General features: G+C 40.2%; 1 protein-coding gene across 3 annotated transcripts in view; it reads right to left on the bottom strand.

Annotated features, from left to right (window-relative positions):
• LOC110103359 (endoribonuclease YBEY, chloroplastic) overlaps positions 1-19,608 on the bottom strand; it is a 98,957-nt gene that overhangs the window by 51,209 nt on the left and 28,140 nt on the right. For 2 of the 3 annotated variants that reach the window (XM_020832033.2, XM_020832048.2), the window contains 9 exons: positions 4,773-5,024; positions 4,561-4,656; positions 2,971-3,148; positions 2,761-2,838; positions 2,555-2,655; positions 2,070-2,162; positions 581-652; positions 305-424; positions 164-214 (listed from right to left, as the gene is read on the bottom strand). In XM_020832033.2, the coding sequence (XP_020687692.1) occupies positions 164-214; positions 305-424; positions 581-652; positions 2,070-2,162; positions 2,555-2,655; positions 2,761-2,838; positions 2,971-3,148; positions 4,561-4,656; positions 4,773-5,024 (1,041 nt within the window). The remainder of the gene's footprint in view (positions 1-163; positions 215-304; positions 425-580; positions 653-2,069; positions 2,163-2,554; positions 2,656-2,760; positions 2,839-2,970; positions 3,149-4,560; positions 4,657-4,772; positions 5,025-19,608) is intronic. The other variant, XM_020832040.2, reaches the window with a different exon arrangement.

Genomic DNA, 19,608 nt, shown 5'->3' with positions numbered 1-19,608 from the left:
AACTAATAGCATTGGCTTTGAGATAGTTTGAAACCAACTCGAGATTAAATATTTTAGAATAAAGAGCTAAAATAAAAATTTGTTTATTTATGTTGAGGCCAACTTGCTGAAACTGAACATGTTAACAACCACTACTTCTTGGAGTAACTCAATGTCAGGTTACCTGGATCTCAAAAGATGATAAAATCTGTTCAACCGCAGGGATGACCTCTGCCTACATGAAAGTGGGGTTAGGGAGTATGTAACACTTAACTTTTATATTCATAAAACAATTAAATGGTTTAAGCTCATTTTCTTCAAATACCTTTGGCTCATGATATATTTCATGCAATGATTCGACAAGAGGATGATCAAAAACAGTGAAGCATCGGTCTTCAGAAAATGCTACTGCAGGAACACTGTGCTCAAGAGAATATAACAGAATCTGCACACCAAAAAATCCTTAGCATGACAACCAAAAAGAAAAACATGTTATAACAAAGAAGATGAAATTCTAAATCTTTTCTGGAGATCTCATAAATACTAATCCAGGATAATAATGCAAAGATGAGAACTGGTTTTATCAGAAATTGTGTTTTACCTCTTTACAAACATTCCGATCTAAATTTCTTCTACAGATCTCCCTTCCTTTTCTCCCATATACAAGCAATCCCTAAATGCCGGTGTGCATAACAAGCAATAGAGAAACCGTTATTAGATGACGATAATTCAACATTGTAAGGGATAGAAACTAGAAAAAGGCTTTGAAAACTACACCTAAACACAGATTTATAACTAGAACTAAACTCAGACTTAAATAATAAACATGAATAGACACCAAGGTATATCTGTAGCATGTCCTCATTATAGAACTTGGATTGAGAAGTGCAACGTAACCTAACAAGTTTTAAAATAGTATCTTATATGGCATGGTTTCATTACGAGCGCTGGCCATCTTATCTTCACAATTCATTTAATAATTATTTACTGAATAATTAATTAAATCTCTTTTAGAAGTTCACACAAGCTCCACTTCTTAAGAAACGAATACAGAGTTTCAAGGAAGTTTTGATATTTTCTAAGTTTGTGTTGTACAGCTTGTAACAAGTATTAATTAAGAGAATTTCTCTTGAGAAGGGATTAAATCTCAAAAGTTTTAGAATAGCATATCGGTAGCAAGTCCTAATTATAAAACTTGGATTAACATGTGCTATGTAACCTAGAAAATGCTAGAATAGTATCTTATATGACGTGGTTGCACTATCAGTGATGGCCATCTTATTTCCACAATTCATTTGATAATTATTTACTGAAAAAGTAATTAGAACTTTTTTAGATGTTCAGATCCATTTCTTAAGAACGAATACTGAGTCTCAAGAAAGTTTTTACATTTTCATGTCTGTGTTGTATAGCTTGTAGCAGCTGTTAATTAAGAGAATTCCTCTTGAGAAAGGACTAAATCTCAAAATAGTCCGACAACTATTTGCATATAACCAATTTAATCTCAAATGAACATATTTCTTCAATTTAATCCATCGATTATAAAAAATGGATTCAAAATAATATAACATATTGACATTTTGAAACAAATTAATTTCAATTTAGTTCCTCAATTATATAAAAATTGTTCCAAATTAGTCTCTGAAGAATCATATAAAATCAATTTTGTAGAGCGAGAAGCTAAATTAAAAAAAATGTGATATTCTGGAATAAAACCAGCTAAAAACAAATAGTCAGGGAACCATTTAAATCAAACCGTCAGAAACGTAGAAATTAAAGAACAAAAGTCCCCGAGACTTTGAAAATTGTGAGTAACTATTACAGCAAATATATATGTATCAAATTAGGTTGCTAATATTTTAGCTGACTAAGTCCACTAGAAATCTCTGCTGACACTTCCCAAAACCTATCGGATTGTAAAAGAAAATATTCCATGATCAGAGCACGAAAAATATTGCAAATACACCACACTAGTAACTACAATCTAATGTTGAACTTATATGAGGAAGTAATTTTTTATTTCTCATACTGACATCAGTATATGTTAACATTTAACTAAGAACGCATATGAAAGGAAAAAAGGGAAAGACCTGTAGGAAGACACCAGGTGATGATTCATTAACAATATCACCTTTTCCAGCTAAATTAGCAGTCTTGAAAGCCCTCATAACCGCTGAACGGCTCTAAATTCAAGGTTAAACCAAAAAAATGTTACAAGCTAGTCTCTTATGGAAAACCATGGAAATACCACTGGTTAAACCAAACAGTGCAGAATAAAATTGTAAACTGTAATAAAGATGATAATAAGGCAATATTTAGTATTCCTCCAAACATACCATCCTATGGAGTATGGAATCACCCTCTATCTTTCGGGAGTGAGTTTGCATGTGGGTGGGTGGTGGGGTGTTAAAAAATGCCATCTAACTTTCTAGTTGCCATTAAACTGCGTGAAGAAGAGGGTGCCTTAAAATGGTATTTACCTTATAAGCAATTACTATAGGGAGCTGTGCTCCCTTTGGTGAATGGGATGTTGCTTGAGGAAACTGGCAAAAAATAATATAAGTCTGTTAATCACCTTTCCAGTGGCTATTACTATGCGCACTCCCCTTGAGATTGCTTCATTTAAGGCTTCTACTGTTCTCAAAGTGATTTGGCTTTTGCTGTTCAAAAGTGTACCTTTATTTGCAAAAAATAAAAGTTGACTAAAATTAAAATGTTTTAATAGTAGGAAAAGAATGATCTATCATCTTACCATCAATTTCCCAAAAAAAAAAATCTTACCATCCATGTCACAGAAGATATAGCTAATTTTTTGTCTACATGGAAATGCATCTACTTCCACTATACTGCGGTCAGTTTCTGTAAAAAAAATAATAATAATAACTCAATCCAAGAGGCCTTCATATAGCAATTTAGATTTCAAAGATTTAAATAAAATGGATGCATGAAAGGAAAATGTTTGTAACAGAAGGTCTGCAAAGCAATATTTACCATCTAAAGCCTGTGCCTGGTGGCTTCCATTGCTAATGGAATCATATGCACTCTTGATTAGGCCTTTTCCTTTCCATCCAAGAGTAGTCAAAACCAATTCTTCTTCCTTCTCCATCTCCTCCTCTGCCAGATTACTGACTTCATGATCGAAACCCAAAAGATGCAATAAACCATGAACCTTGACGAAAATGAAACAGATTTCATCAAATAAAAAGCCTTTTATGTAAGTTAGTATTTTGTATAGAGCATTTAAAGGACGAGAAGGGATGACCATGTTTTTAGATAATGGAATTATATAGTGAAACCAACGCATGTGATAGGTGGTGAAACACTTGCATAAACATAAATTATTTTAGCCGAAATTATAAGTACATCACATCAACATTTTAACGGTATCATGAAATAATCTAGTTTTAAAAGCCAGATCAAACCATCAAGTCTGATTGGTTCAACTGTGGAACGGTCTTTCGGCTAGTCCTGTCCATTTTGAAAACCGCTTTCACACAGAACCGGCAAGAATCAGTCAAAACTGACGATTGAACCAAAGAATCGATGAAGCAGTCCAATCTTTGATAAATTGAAAGATTTTAATATTAATTTATTTATGACCAATTATTTTGAATTAAATGGCAATTAATATATTTTAGAATTTAAAAAACTGCTTGAATTTATATGCATTAATTTATAAATATAAGATGGTGAAATTTCTTCTAATTTCAGCCATCATTGACGTTCCAATCTTCTGGCAGTGCTCCAGGTATTTTTTTGCAAAGATTTCTATAAGTGCATAACTATGCATAGAGAAAATAATCAAATTTCAAGCCCCAAAATTTTGATTTATAATCATATTCAAAGAATTCAACAGAGAAGTATCCTAATTTAGAATATTATATATTGGGTTGGGAAAAAAATCATTATAGAATTATTATAATGAAATTTACATCACATTAAAGTTATTTTAAATTTATTATTAACCCCATAGTGGGACAAAGGCTTAATGTTGTATATATGGCTGAACCTTTAAACCATAAGCATTTCCTTTTGGTTCAATATTCTGACTGATTTATAAAACCTTATCAAATACTACAATAATCACGCAATAAAAAAGAATAACGAAGGTCCATAAAGACAACCCTAAATTGCTGATGGGAAAAATCTAATGATGATCGCCATGAAGTGCCTATATATATTACGTGTCATGAGCTCTAACTTGATATGCCACATGCTGCAAACATCAATGATGATCATATTTTTATACAATAATTCATATCACGTCAAAATGTAATTTAGCAGACTTGTTCATATCAAATATATTTCTATATTGACTTTATGCAAAAACTCAATAATCTAAAAAGTTTTTATAACTGAAAGGACATTAAAACTTTCATTAAAACAAATGTGGTAGTGCAATGATCTATAAATTGCACACAGAATTAAAGCCACCATAAAAAATTGCAAAATGAAGTATAATGCAATAGAAAAGTGCATGACATGAGGAAATTTAGATCATACTTTTTTATTTTGCACTAAAATACGGTGATCAAGTAACAAAAAAGAGAAGATGCAAAAATAACGAAGCAGCAAACATACCATGAGGATTCTTACTTCATCAAGAAGTGAATGATCTCTCTCGTCTGCTTGTTTGAGAGCTGTCTCAATAGAAATTACTATATCACCTAACATTAACTGTAGAAAGAAAAGTATCCATTAAAAGAAGAACGATAGCTAAGTTCCCAAATCATAATGGAGAAAGCTAAGGTCACTAATTAATTTGAATGTCCCTTAGCTGGAGGGCAACTTACAACAGGAAGATCAATTTCTGGAATGTGCTGTGACATTGATAGAACATCAGTAGCATGATCCTCGTCTCTCCAGTCTTTATTAAGCTTTCGAATAAAGTAATCATTGCAAAGCAACAAAGACACCTCCACTGTTTCAAATTTACTAACATCATTTATGGAACCGTCTCTGGTATGGAAATTTTCAACATCAAGATGACTGAAGGCGAGAGCCATGGCCATGGGGACATCTAGTTTTAGTGTCTCAGCAATGTTCTGCACAATTCCAAATAAAAATGATAAGATTAAACTTATCATTAAAGTTACTAACTAATTATTATGAAGGAATTATTATTGAAAGTGACAATGCTAATATAATAAAGTTCCTTCGAAGCTTGCTGAAAAAAACCGTTGGGCGAGCTGATGGATGATGGAAAGGAAAATATTGATTTCCTTAAAAAATTTAAGCAAGTTATTTTAGTGTTGTAAATAGGAATTGTAATAATTTAGCTGATCTTTGTGCTAACATTGCTCTCAGTAATAACTTTGTTTGGGATGACATTAGTGTAGATAATATTCCTCCTTTATTTCTTAACTTGTTAAAGGAGGAATGAGATCCTTTAGGTAGTTTGTAATTATTTCTTCTTTATTAATAATATTGCTTTTGCATCTTTCAAAAAAAAACTGTGCTAAAAAACAAAGGGAAGTAACATGCTTCAACAATTTATAAGATTATTGTGCACTCATATTAATCTCTATCGAGTCAATCAAGTCTATCATAGCCTGAACAGAGTTCAGCAAGTAGCTGATTGATACCAACTTGAGCTGCTTTAAGTTTGGCACTCATCATACTTTAAGTCGCCTAAGCCTTGATTCGCACAAGATAGAATATTGTCAAGTGTTGACCCTTCCCGTAGCCAAACAAAAAAAAAAAGAAAAAAAATCAAATCAAATCTCACCTGCCCTCTGTGGAAACACGTCGCACAACCTACGCACGTCGTCGCCTCTCCTCGCACGATCTCGCGTCAATTCTTCCCACGTCGCCCACACGACTCGCTTGGAGTCGTTAAAAAGCCGCAGATGCGAGGCCTTCGGCAGCCTTACTTGGCCCCTCAGTACTAAGCTATTTTACTTGGCCCCTCAGTACTAAGCTATTGTACTCGGCCAAGGTGATGTGTTACGTTCAAGAATTGCACATGAAATTCATTAAGAATCACAAAGTTTACCAACACAAGATTAGGCTTTTCGTAAGTTAAGATTCAAGCAATTTTCCGTTAATGAAATGTTATGATAAGCGGTTACAACTAGTGTTTAGGCACAATTAATGATGGATATCAAAAGTTACACAATAAAGCAAATGCGGAAAATAATAGAATCCCACGGCTAATGTTTAGAAAGTTCACAATGAGTACCTTGCTCACTCACACTCAAGTCGGGTTTAGCGGGAGAAGGCCTTTAGCAAACTCAACGATGCCACGAAGATGGTGGCCACACCAATGGCCTTTAGCCACGGAGAGGTTGACGGTGACGAGGATGGCGTGAATGCTTGACTCTCGAGACTCCAGTTGTAGCTTGACAATCGTCGGTCGTAGATGCTTGCAAGGATCGGGACGACTCTCTCCAAATATTCTTCCACGGTGGTTTTGCCTTCAAATCCTACGTCGAAGCACGGAGATCGTAGGATGTTAATGCTTCCATCGGCGTTGAAGACTAATCCCCACTCAAACTCTGGATCCGCAATACATACTTGATGTTGAGGAATTCTTCCAATGGGAAGGGAGTTAGGAGGCGGTGAGGGAGAGTTCTTGAGTTGAAAGGAGGAGGAGGAGGTGGGGAGGGGAGCCGGCGGGATTTCCAAGGGAAAAAGGGGAGTTCGGGCACGGTTGGGAGAGGGGGTGGTGTATGGTGAAGAGGAATTTAGGTAGGGTGAATGGAGCAAGAGATTTACTAAAATCTGAAATTAATTTCAGGTTTTAGTAAATTTGGAGGGAATTACTTGAAGAGAATTTCAAATTTCAAAAAGTAATTAGGGCTTTAATGAGCCATTAATGGGGCTTATCAATGGGGGGTGGCCGGCGGCTATTATAGGGAGAGAGGGGGTTTTAAAATTCTTAAAACTGAAAGTTAATTTCAGTTTTAAGTAATTTAGGAGGGAAAGATTTTGAAATCAAATTATAATTTAAAAAACGATCATGGCATTAAATACACCATTAATGGGGAATTTCTCCATGGGTGGCCGGCGGCTTGCATAGGGGGAGAGGGAGAGGAATTCAAGGGAGAAGGGTTCCAAATTAGGGTGATGATGTGGTACGTGATCTCATAATTCCTATCCAAATTAAATTGAAATTAAATCTTCTCATGAAAACCTTCCTAAATTGGATTTCCAAATTAGGAAAGAATTTGAAATTTCAAATTTGAACTTTGTGTATGGAAGGGGTCGGGTGGATGACGGGGACGTCGCCGGCAAGGTGGCCGGCCGGAGTTTGGGTGGTGGTCGGCGGCGGGTTCCTCACAGGGGCGGCGGTAATAGGGGAAGAGGGATTTTTTGTAGAGGGGAGGGAAAGGAGATGGATGGGAATACGAACGAAAAGATAGAAAATTCTAACCACGAATCGAGGACTCTTCCAACGATTGGTGGGCCTTGCGATTTGCTCCCCTTGGAGCTCTCTCTCTCTCTCTTCTTCAAGCTCTTATGCAAGAAGACAAAGAAGAACAAAGTAGATTTTCATTTCAATGATCATTAACCATAATACAACATGAAATGACCTATATATAGATCCCAACACAAAAGAAAATACAATGACTCTATTGCCCTCGGGGCTACACTCATGACTCAGCTCATACTAAGGGTACAATAGAAAATTCTAAGAAATAAAAGAAAATGCATAAAAGAAATACATAAATAACTAGAAATATAAACTCTGAATCGTGGCCGTCGATCTGCGCTGTCTACGGCGATACACATGTCTGAACCTCTGGTCAATGTCCACATCACAAGGACTCATGAAGTTGCCGACTCAGCATAGTTATTAAAATCTCCAACTTCAAATTCTTTAAATCTCTTCTTACGATCAGCATCAATCTTATAATGAGTATTACTTTGTTGAATTCTTTTGTTTATTTCTTTGTGCAATTCTTGAAGATGAGATGCGAATGCAGATGCAGACTCAGAAACTCCAACCTTAGGACTTATAGGAATCAAATCAATGGGCTGTCTAGGTAGGTAACCATACACGACTTCAGCAGGACTTAGACCCGTAGATCGGTTTATAGAGTTGTTGTATGCAAATTCAGCTATCGGTAGTTTAGAGTCCCAGTCCCTAATATTCTCTCCTACCAAGGTCCTTAAAAGATTTCCTAGACTTCTATTTACTACTTCGGTTTGGCCATCCGTTTGGGGGTGAAAAGCAGTGGAGAATTGTAATTTGGTTCCAATTTTATGCCATAGAGTCTTCCAAAAGTAACTAGTAAATTTCACATCTCTATCTGACACGATGGTTTTGGGTAGGCCGTGAAGTCTCACAATTTCATCAAAATATAGCTTGCCTATTCTAGAGGCGTCAAAAGTTTTGGAGCACGGGAGAAAATGGGCCATCTTAGAAAACCTATCTACAACTACACATATCGAGTCATGCTTCCTAAGGGTCTTGGGTAATCCTAAGACAAAGTCCATGCTAACATCTTGCCAGGGTTGGTTAGGCACAGGGAGAGGTGTGTAAAGGCCGGTGTTTTGTTTACGTTGTTTGGCTAACTGACAGATGTGACACTGCCTTACTAATCTGCTAACGTCGCTCTTAAGACTTGGCCAGTAAAAACGATTTTCAACCTCGTCAATGGTCTTGGCTTGACCAAAGTGACCCGCTAAACCTCCAGCATGTAATTCCCAAACAAGAAATTCTCGAAGTGAAGTATTGGGAATACAAAGTTTTTGAGCTTTAAACAAGTATCCATCTTCCAACATAAAATCTCCTACGATACGATCATCTCCAATTGTTAGCTTAGAGTAGGTTTCTCCAAAATCGGGGAGTTCAGAATAGTTTTCTTTAATTTGCTCGAAACCAACCACTTCTGTTCTCATCTCATGAGCAACCACCATTCTACGACTTAGTGCATCGACAACCTTGTTTTCAGAACCTGCTTTGTGCCTAATGGTGTAAGTGTATTTGATGGGGACATCAGAGTTCGACATGTGTACCATCGCCGGAGGCGCCGATCGACAGCCATGATTCAAAGTCTTTATTTTTGATGTTTTATTTTATTCATGTCATTTATATTTCTTGTCTTTTCCTTTTGTACCCCTATGAGGGAATTAGTGTTTGTTGTTGCCCAAGGGCATTGTAGTCTTTTAAAGGCTAGGTCTTTGTATGTTTGTTGAGCCTATATAAAGGCTAGGTCTTTGTATTTTGGATTATTGATGAATGAAATGAAAATTGCCCCCTTTTTGTTCTCTTTGTGAGTGCATAACAAGATCTCTTAGTGAGTTCTTCCTTTGAGATCTCTTGGTGAGTTCTCTAGTTTATTTTGTGTTTATTTGTTCACCATCTCTCTCATTAGAAGCTCCACTAAATCCCCTTCTCCCAAACCCTAGCCGCCGGCTTTCCCCCCTTGGATCTTGCCGCCGGCCACCACCACCATCCCGGCCAACCACCTCCCACCGCCCCTCCCCTTCCGGCAACCTCCCCTCCCTCATCCCATGTTGAATTTGAAATTTTGAATTCTTTCCAAATTTGGAATCTCAAATTAGGAAAGTTTGCATGATTGATTCAATTACAATTTATTTTAATTTGGAGTTTTCAAAATACTTGTCCACATCATCCACCTACATTTGGAAACTCTTCCCCCTCTCTCCCCAACTCTCTCTCCCTCCATACATGCCGCCGGCCCCCAATCAAGCCCCCCAATTAAGTTTGCATTCAATCCTTTTTTTTGTGATTTGAAATCACAAATTAAATGCAAATAATCCTCCCTCCTATTTTCACAAAAACTGAAAATAATTTCAGTTTTCAAAACTCTCCCTTCTCTCCTTACCGCCAGCTCATCCATGGGCTTAACCGAAATTGATTCCAATTAATGCCTTAATTGCATTAATTAGGAAATTCAAATTCTAGTGTTATTTCCCTCCTAAACTCATAAAACTGAAAGTACATTCAGTTTTCTATATTTCACTCCTCTCCTCACCCCCACCGCCGGCCTCCCCTCTTGCTTCCAACTCGCCGGCCACTAGCTTCTTCTTTGGAGATTTCGTCGCAGTGCCGCTCTAGCCCACCTCAATGATGTATGGTGGAACCCGAGTGGAATTTCGGGTTTGAATACGACAACTGTGAACGAGTGAACATCCTCAGATCTCCTTTTTTTTACGTTGGTTTTGACTTCGACGACACCGTCGAAGAGTATTTGGACCGGATCCTACCAACTTTAGTGGAGTCCATAGACGATCATTTCTCCATCTACACTTGGATCATCGAAGGGCCTCGCTACATACCACCTCCACGTCCGGCGCCATCCTCTTCTTCCCTACGAATCTACGGCATCGTCGTCCTAGGAGTGGTTTCGTCACTAGCATGTTTCTTCTTCTCCCAACGAACCTAGAGGTAGATGAATGAGTGTGGCCTCAAGGTGAGACAATCACTTTGTTAACCGCCGGATTCTTGTTGACCATTCATTTCCATTACTTTATTGAAGTTGTTATTTTATCGAACTTGTAAGCTTAGTTGAAGTTTCTTGCCGAGACGTTGTTAACTTCTAAGATTTCCATTGAATCGTCAAATTATCAAAGCTTGGGATTGTATTATAAATACTTTATTAAACTTCTATTAATTTTCTAAGAGACAATTCCTTGTTTCACATCATCTTGGTATCAGAGCATGGCTAGCATGCTTTGCTCATGTTAGATGCATCCTAGGAAGTCTACTTTAGCTTGCCATTGGTCATTTACATGCATAATAACGGCTAGAACATTTTATTCACTATTTTTCTTTGCTGTCCAGTAATTTCCTGCATCATATTTTCATTGTTAACATGCATGCTTACTTTACCCATGTGTTATTTTGGTCACTTACCACCCACCGCTTCACCTAAGTCACTTGCTACACTTAAAACTCTTGCTGTCCAGAGTTATTCCTGCACTGTTTAGTGGCTGTTAGGTGCCCGTAACCTTTGTCTAGTTGCTGTCCACACACCACAACCCACCCTATTCATTTAAACTGTTTTCCCCATTGTGTTAGGTTGCTGTCCCCGACGTTCCAGCAGCTGTTTGGAGGCTTTAGGAGCTGTTTTCTGTAGCAATTAAGTGCTGTCCTCCACCCCAACTCTACCCCATTCATCCCTTAACCAACCCCATGGATCCGCAGCACCTCCAAGCTACCCTAGACCTCATCTTGGGCCAATTAGGGACTGTTACGCAGCAAATTCGTAACACTCAGACGGACTTAGCGGATTTTAGGAGATTGACCAGTGATCGGTTAGATAACATAGAGCGTATTGGGAACCCCGCAATCTACACCCCATCACGGCCTCACTCACCCTACGACGAGGAAAACCGAGCAGATCATGGCCACCCTAGAGACCAGTACCGCCATAACCCGAGACCCCATCAAGATCCTGTAGGAGATGAGAACCCTTGGCGAGACAACGATGCCCAGTTGTTAAAGAACAGTAGAATTGATGTGCCAACTTATGATGGGACCCTCGATCCCCAAATCTTCATGGATTGGCTCAAATCCATGGATAGTTACTTCAAATGGTATAATATATCGGAGGCTAGGAAAGTTAGATTTGCTGAAATGAAACTCACGGGCCGAGCCAACTTGTATTGGACCAATTTAAAGAATATGCGCGAGGCTCGAGGCGAACACCCTATCACGGATTGGAGGACGATGAAACAAGAACTTAAGAGAAAGTATCTCCCTCCTTCGTACTACCCGAAGCTCCTTGATAAATGGAATAGATTGACCCAGGGGAGCAAGCCCGTCAAAGACTACATCTCGGCCTTTGACAACTTCCTGATCCGTTGCAATGGTGAAGAGTCGGCCACCCCAACTCAAATCCTATCCATGTTTAGAGCTGGCCTTAGGGAAGATCTGTGCACGAAACTCTTTGCCCGAGGTGTAGACTCGTTAGAGGCAGTCTGTAGCCTAGTTCTCGACCTCGAAAATTCTAAAACCCACTCCCAAACAAGGCACTTTGACTCCCGCTCGAACTCGTATAGAACCTCGTCTGGACAACCTCAAAACCGACCCTCGGGAATGACTGCAAGCCGAACCTCTGCTAGTTCGGCCCCACCTCGCACGGACCTCAAAGGTAAAGCCCCCGAGCGAGACGCTCCCAAACCCAATTCTGGAACCAAGTGCTATAGGTGTCATGGGTGCGGACACATTGCTTCGCAATGTTCTAGTCCTTACAAAGTCACCATAATTGAAGAGGTGGACGAGAAGGAAGAAGAACCTGAGACTGATTTGGTTCACCAAGTGGATGAGGAAGAAGACTCTTTTCCTGAAGAAGAGTCTGTTACCCTGCAAGTTGTTAGGTGCGCTTTGGCCCAACTTAAGTTAAGTGACGATTGGCGTAGGACCTCAATTTTTCATACCTTCATTAAGATCGGAGAAAAGAGCTGCAAAGTTATCGTAGATAGTGGAAGTTGTATCAACGCAGTCTCGTCAGCCATGGTCTCCAAGCTCAATCTTAAGGTGACCCCTCACCCAAATCCGTATAAGGTTTCTTGAATCAACTCGACTATCATAGAAATTAAGGATCGAAGCCTTATTTCTATAGAATTTGTGGGATATCAGGATAAGATTTGGTGTGATGTTTTAACTATGGACGTAGGTCAAATTATCCTTGGTCGCCCTTGGTTATTTGACAACGACGTCCATATTTATGGGAGGACGAACACCTGTATGTTCGAACATAATGGAAAGAAGATCAAGTTAATGCCCTCTCAACCTAAACCTCCCAAGACTGAAGCAAAGCCTATCCCTGTCAAGCAAAGTAAAGGTCTCCACTTATTGACTTCGAAAGAGGTGAAAACGGAGATCACCCAAGGAGCACCCATGTATGCCCTAGTGGCTAGAGAAGTAGATAAGGACCAAAAAAAACCAATCCCCGATGCCGTTAAGCCTCTTCTTAAAAGCTTTGCTGATGTCTTCCCATACGATTTGCCTAACCAACTGCCACCCCTGAGGGACATACATCACGCGATAGATTTGGTGCCGGGAGCATCCCTACCCAACCTCCCTCACTACCGTATGAACCCGACCGAACATACCGAGCTGAAGAAGCAAGTTGATGAACCCTACAACGAGGATTCATTAAAGAGAGCCTTAGTCCGTGCGGTGTTCCTGCACTTTTGACTCCCAAGAAGGACGGCTCATGGAGAATGTGTGTTGATAGCCGCGATATCAACAAGATTACTGTCAAGTATAGGTTTCCCATTCCTCGGTTAGATGACATGCTGGACATGATGACCGGAGCCACTCTCTTTTCCAAGATAGATCTTAAGAGTGGGTATCATCAAATTAGAATCTGTCCAGGGGATGAATGGAAGACGGCATTCAAGACTAAAGATGGACTTTATGAATGGACTGTTATGCCGTTTGGTCTGAGCAACGCCCCTAGTACCTTTATGAGAGTTATGACTCAAGTTCTTAAGCCTTTCTTAGGGAAGTTCGTAGTAGTTTACTTTGATGACATATTAATCTACCGCACTTCGGTGGATCAACATCTCAATCATATAACACAAGTCTGTGAAGTTTTGAGGAAAGAATAGCTGTTTGCTAACCCTGCTAACTGTAAATTCCTCACCGAGAGTGTGACCTTTCTTGGATTCATCATTTCAACTCAAGGGATATCTGCGGACCCCGAAAAGGTGCGAGCTATAAATGAGTGGCCAAAACCTAAGAATATACGGGATGTTAGAAGTTTTCATGGATTGGCTACCTTCTATCGGAGGTTTATTCGAAATTTCAGCACCATTGTAGCCCCCATAACTGATTGTCTTAAGAAAGGGGAATTCCATTGGACGACTGCGGCGACCCGAGCTTTTGAGGATATTAAGAAGAAAATGGTAGAAGCTCCTGTTATGCGTCTCCCAGATTTTTCCAAAGTGTTTGAAGTAACCTGTGACGCATCAGGGATCAGAATAAGAATCCTGTCGCAAGATGGACATCCTGTAGCATACTTTAGCGAGAAACTTAATGACATACGACAGAGATACTCGACCTACGATAAGGAGTTTTATGCAATCATTCAGTCCCTTAGGTATTGGAGACACTACTTGCTACCCCAGGAGTTCATAATATTTTCGGATCATGAGGCTTTGAGATACATCAACTCCCAAAAGAAGTTAAACGCCCGTCATGGTCGTTGGGTTGAATTCTTACAAGAATATTCGTACACTATTCGACATAAAGCCGGAACTAAAAATAAGGCAGCCGATGCTTTGAGCCGTAGGATAATGGTCACTAGAGAAATGAGAACAGAAGTTGTCGGATTCGAACGCATCAAGGATGACTATCAAGAGTGTACTTATTTTAAAGAAATATATGCGTTACTAATGGCGGGGGATAAGCCATCGGTAGATGATTTCTTGTTAGAGGATGGTTACTTATTCAAATCTCAGAAGTTGTGTATTCCCAACACCTCTCTTCGTGAATTTCTTGTGTGGGAACTACACGCAGGAGGCTTAGCTGGGCATTTTGGGCAGGCTAAGACCATTGCAGCCGTCGAGCATAGGTTTTTCTGGCCAAACCTTAAGCGTGATGTCACTAGACTGATCAAACGTTGCCATACCTGCCAACTGGCTAAACAGAGAAAACAGAACACAGGCCTCTACATGCCACTCCCTGTCCCTAACTGCCCTTGGCAAGACGTTAATATGGATTTTGTCCTAGGTCTACCCAAAACCATTAGGAAGCACGATTCCATCTGTGTCGTAGTAGATTGCTTCTCTAAGATGGCCCACTTCCTCCCTTGTGCTAAAACTTTTGATGCCTCTAGGATTGCCAAACTTTACTTCAATGAGATTGTCCGACTCCATGGACTCCCTAAGACAATTGTGTCGGATCGAGATGTGAAATTTACGAGCTACTTCTAGAAGTCTTTATGGATTAAGATTGGTACTAAGCTGAAATTCTCCATCGCCTTTCACCCTCAAACGGATGGCCAAACGGAAGTCATTAATAGGAGCCTTGGGAACCTTCTAAGGACCTTAGTTGGAGATAACATTAGGGATTGGGATTCCAAACTACCCATTGCTGAATTTGCCTACAATAATTCCATCAATCGGACCACCGGTATGACCCCAGCTGAGATTGTTTATGGGTACCAACCTAGGCAACCAATCGACTTACTCCCCATGAGTCCTAGGCTTAGGGTGTCATAGTCTGCATCTGCATTTGCATCGCATATCCAGGAATTGCATCAAGAAATTAATAAAAGAATCGTGCAAAGTAATGAGAAGTACAAACTTAATGCTGACCTTAAGAGACGCTTCAAGGAGTTCGAAGTTGGAGACTATGTCATGGTTCGGATTCGTCCGGAGCGGTTCCCTCCAGGGGCCGTTAAGAAACTTCATGCTAAGAGCGCAGGTCCCTTTAAAATAACTTCAAAAATAAACAGTAATGCCTATGTCTTGGACCTTCCTGAAGGTTTCAACATGAATCTCACGTTTAACATAGAGGATCTAGTAGCCTTTGATGGACCTGATTTTAACCCTGAAAATCCACTAAATCTTGAGCCTTGTGAGTCCATACCTTGTGAGATCCCAAGCCTACCTCCACTTCCCAAAATTCCCCCATTACCTAATACGGAGAAGATTGAAACTATACTCAGTGATGAGATCATTTCCACTAGGAACGGCGGACGCCAAAGATACTTAGTGCGTTGGAGAAGAAAGCCAGAGACGGAGGACACGTGGCTGGATCGTGAGGAGATACAGAGATTGGACCCTGACCTTCTGGAGCTGTACGAGAGTTCTCAGGACCCTTGCTCGACAGGGTCGAGCTTCCTCCCGCCTGGGGAGAATGATGGGGACATCAAAGTTCGACATGTGAACCATCGCCGGAAGCGCCGATCGACGGCCATGATTCAGAGTCTTTATTTTTGATGTTTTATTTTATTCATGTCATTTATATTTCTTGTCTTTTCCTTTTGTACCCCTATGAGGGAATAAGTGTTTGTTGTTGCCCAAGGGCATTGTAGTCTTTTAATTTCCGTATATTTGTTGAGCCTATATGAAGACTAGGTCTTTGTATTTTGGATTATTGATGAATGAAATGAAAATTGCCCCCCCCCTTTTTGTTCTCTTTGTGAGTGCATAACAAGATCTCTTAGTGAGTTCTTCCTTTGAGATCTCTTGGTGAGTTCTCTAGTTTATTTTGTGTTTATTTGTTCACCATCTCTCTCATTAGAAGCTCCACTAAATCCCCTTCTCCCAAAACCTAGCCGCCGGCTTTCCCCCATTGGAACTTGCCGCCGGCCACCACCACCATCCCGGCCAACCACCTCCCACCGCCCTTCCCCTTCCGGCCAACTCCCCTCCCTCATCCCATGTTGAATTTGAAATTTTGAATTCAACTTTTGAATTCTTTCCAAATTTGGAATCTCAAATTAGGAAAGTGTGCATGATTGATTCAATTACAATTTATTTTAATTTGGAGTTTTCAAAATAATTGTCCACATCATCCACCTACATTTGGAAACTCTTCCCCCTCTCTCCCCAACTCTCTCTCCCTCCATACATGCCGCCGGCCCCCAATCAAGCCCCCCAATTAAGTTTGCATTCAATCCTTTTTTTTGTGATTTGAAATCACAAATTAAATGCAAATAATCCTCCATCCTATTTTCACAAAAACTGAAAATAATTTCAGTTTTCAAACTCTCCCTTCTCTCCTTTCTGCCGGCTCATCCATGGGCTTAACCGAAATTAATTCCAATTAATGCCTTAATTACATTAATTAGGAAATTCAAATTCTAGTGTTATTTCCCTCCTAAACTCATAAAACTGAAATTAAATTCAGTTTTCTATATTTCACTCCTCTCCTCACCCTAACCCCACCGCCGGCCTCCCCTCTTGCTTCCAACCCGCCGGCCACGTCGGATTCTTGTTGACCATTCATTTCCATTACTTTATTGAAGTTGTTATTTTATCGAACTTGTAAGCTTAGTTGAAGTTTCTTGCCGAGACGTTGTTAACTTCTAAGATTTCCATTGAATCGTCAAATTATCAAAGCTTGGGATTGTATTATCAATACTTTATTAAACTTCTATTAATTTTCTAAGAGACAATTCCTTGTTTCACATCAGTATTCTTGCAGGAATTCAACCCATCTTCCGTGTCGGGCATTCAGTTTCTTCTGTGAATTGATATATCGCAAAGCTTCATGGTCCGAAAAGATAACAAATTCTTGGGGAAGCAGGTAATGTCTCCAGTACCTAAGGGATTGAATTATGGCGTAAAATTCCTTATCGTAGGTGGAGTATCGTTGCCTGATGTCATTTAGTTTCTCACTGAAGTAGGCAACCGGGTGTCCTTCTTGGGATAATACTCCTATTCATATGCCAGATGCGTCGCAAGTTACTTCAAAGACTTTCGAAAAGTCTGGTAGTCGCATGACTGGTGCTTCAACCATTTTCCGTTTTATTTCCTCAAAAGCCTTGCTGGCCGATGTCGTCCAGACAAATTCTCCTTTCTTTAAACAATCAGTTATGGGACCCACTATGGTGCTTAAGTTCCTGATAAATCTCCTATAAAACGTGGCCAGTCCGTGAAAACTCCTGACATCTCTAATATTCTTTGGTTCAGGCCATTCGTTGATTGCTCGCACCTTTTCGGGGTCAGCAGATATGCCTTGGGAAGAAATGATAAATCCAAGGAAGGTTACTTGATTCGTTAGGAAGGTGCATTTCTTAGGATTGGCATACATTTGTTCTCTTTTCAAGATTTCACAAACTTGCTTTAGATGATTCAAATGTTGTTCCACCAAATGGCTGTAGATTAGTATATCGTCAAAGTATATCACAACAAATTTTTCAAGGAAAAGCCTAAGGATCTGAGTCATTACTCTCATAAAAGTGCTAGGTGCGGTACTCAACCCAAAAGGCATTACAGTCCGTTCGTACAACCCGTCTTTGGTCTTAAAAGCGGTCTTCCACTCGTCTCCTGGGCGTATCCTAATCTGGTGGTAGCCACTTTTGAGATCAATTTTCGAGAAGAGCGTGGCTCCAGTCATCATGTCAAGCATATCATCTAGACGAGGGATTGGAAAGCGGTACTTGACTGTAATTTTGTTGATAGCACGGCTATCAACACACATTCTCCACGACCCATCCTTCTTAGGGGTAAGAAGGGCGGGGACAGCGCACGGGCTAAGGCTTTCTTTAATGAACCCGCGTTGTAAAAGTTCGTCCACTTGTTTCTTGAGCTCTGCATGTTCAGCAGGGTTCATTCGGTAGTGAGGCAGGTCAGGTAAAGAGGCCCCAGGGACTAAGTCAATAGCATGTTGGATGTCCCTTAGGGGTAGCAGTTGGTAGGGCAAGTCCTCAGGGAAGACATCAGAAAAAGTTTCCAAAAGGGGTTTTACCTCTTCAGGGATTGGTTCTTCTTGATCTATACTTACTTCCCGGGCTACTAACGCGTACAGGGGGGGCTCCTGATTCGAGTTCCATACCTAAGTCTTTAGCAGTCAATAGGTTCAAGCCCGTGTTGGGTTTCAGGAAGTTGGGTTTAACTTCTTCCTTGGTAGACTTAGGTTGAGTGGGTAGTAGTTTAATTTTCTTGCCCTCGTGTTCAAATACACAGGTATTTGATCGGCCATAAATGTGTACATCGTTGTCGAACAACCAAGGGCGGCCAAGAATGATTTGACCCACATCCATTGTCAAAACATCACACCAAATTTTCTCCTTATATCCAACGAATTCGATAGGAACAAGACTCCTATCTTTCACCTCCAAGGTGGTCGAGTTTATCCAAGCAACTTTGTAGGGGTTCGGGTGTGGTGTGGTCCTCAATTGCAGTTTCGAAATCATAGCAGAAGATACAGCGTTAATGCAACTTCCACTGTCTATTATGACTTTGCAATTTTTGTCTCCAATCTTAGTGAAGGTGTAGAAGATCGAGGTCCTTCGCCAGTCGTCGCTAGGTTTAGGTTGGGAAAAGGCACACCTAACAACTTGCAGATCTAAGCGGTTCATCTTTTGGAGGCAGTGAACAACAGCAGTATCTTCCTCATCGAAAAACTCCTCATTGTCGTCCATATGGTGGACCAAGTCAGTTTCAGGTTCATCCTCTTCCTCCGTCACTTCCTCAATTATTGTGACCTTAAACGGGCTAGAGCACTGAGAAGCAATGTGTCCGTACCCATGGCATTTAAAACACTTAGTGCCGGCAGTGGTTTTGGGTGTCTCTCGGTAGGGCGTTTTCCCTTTATAGTAGGATCGAGGTTGGGCTTGGCCAGGAGTAGGCCGACTACCTGATGGTCCAGTGGGTTTGTTGTAAGGTTGGCTAGAGGAAGACTTGAAGGGATTAGGTCTAGAGTCTTGGGTCCTAGTGGCGTGGCTCCTTGATTCTTCCAAATCTAGCACAAGACTACAGGCAGCTTCGTACGTATTCACTCCTCTAGCAAAGAGTTCATTTCTAAGATCCTCTCTTAATCCAGCTCTGAACATTGACAGAAGTTGCGTAGGAGTGGTGGTCTCTTCCCCATTACAGCGAATCAAGAAGTCATCAAAGGTTGAGATGTATTCTTTAACAGTCTTACTTCCTTGAGTTAACATATTCCAACGATCTAGCAACCTTGGGTAGTATGAGGGAGGGAGATATTTTCTTTTCAATTCTTGTTTCATGGTTCCCCAGTCAACGATA

The sequence above is a fragment of the Dendrobium catenatum genome, unplaced genomic scaffold, assembly GCF_001605985.2.
Source record: "Dendrobium catenatum unplaced genomic scaffold, ASM160598v2 fragScaff_scaffold_84, whole genome shotgun sequence".
NCBI lineage: Eukaryota > Viridiplantae > Streptophyta > Magnoliopsida > Asparagales > Orchidaceae > Dendrobium > Dendrobium catenatum.
Note: the sequence above shows the minus strand (reverse complement) of the source record. Positions and strands in the feature narration are given on the sequence as shown.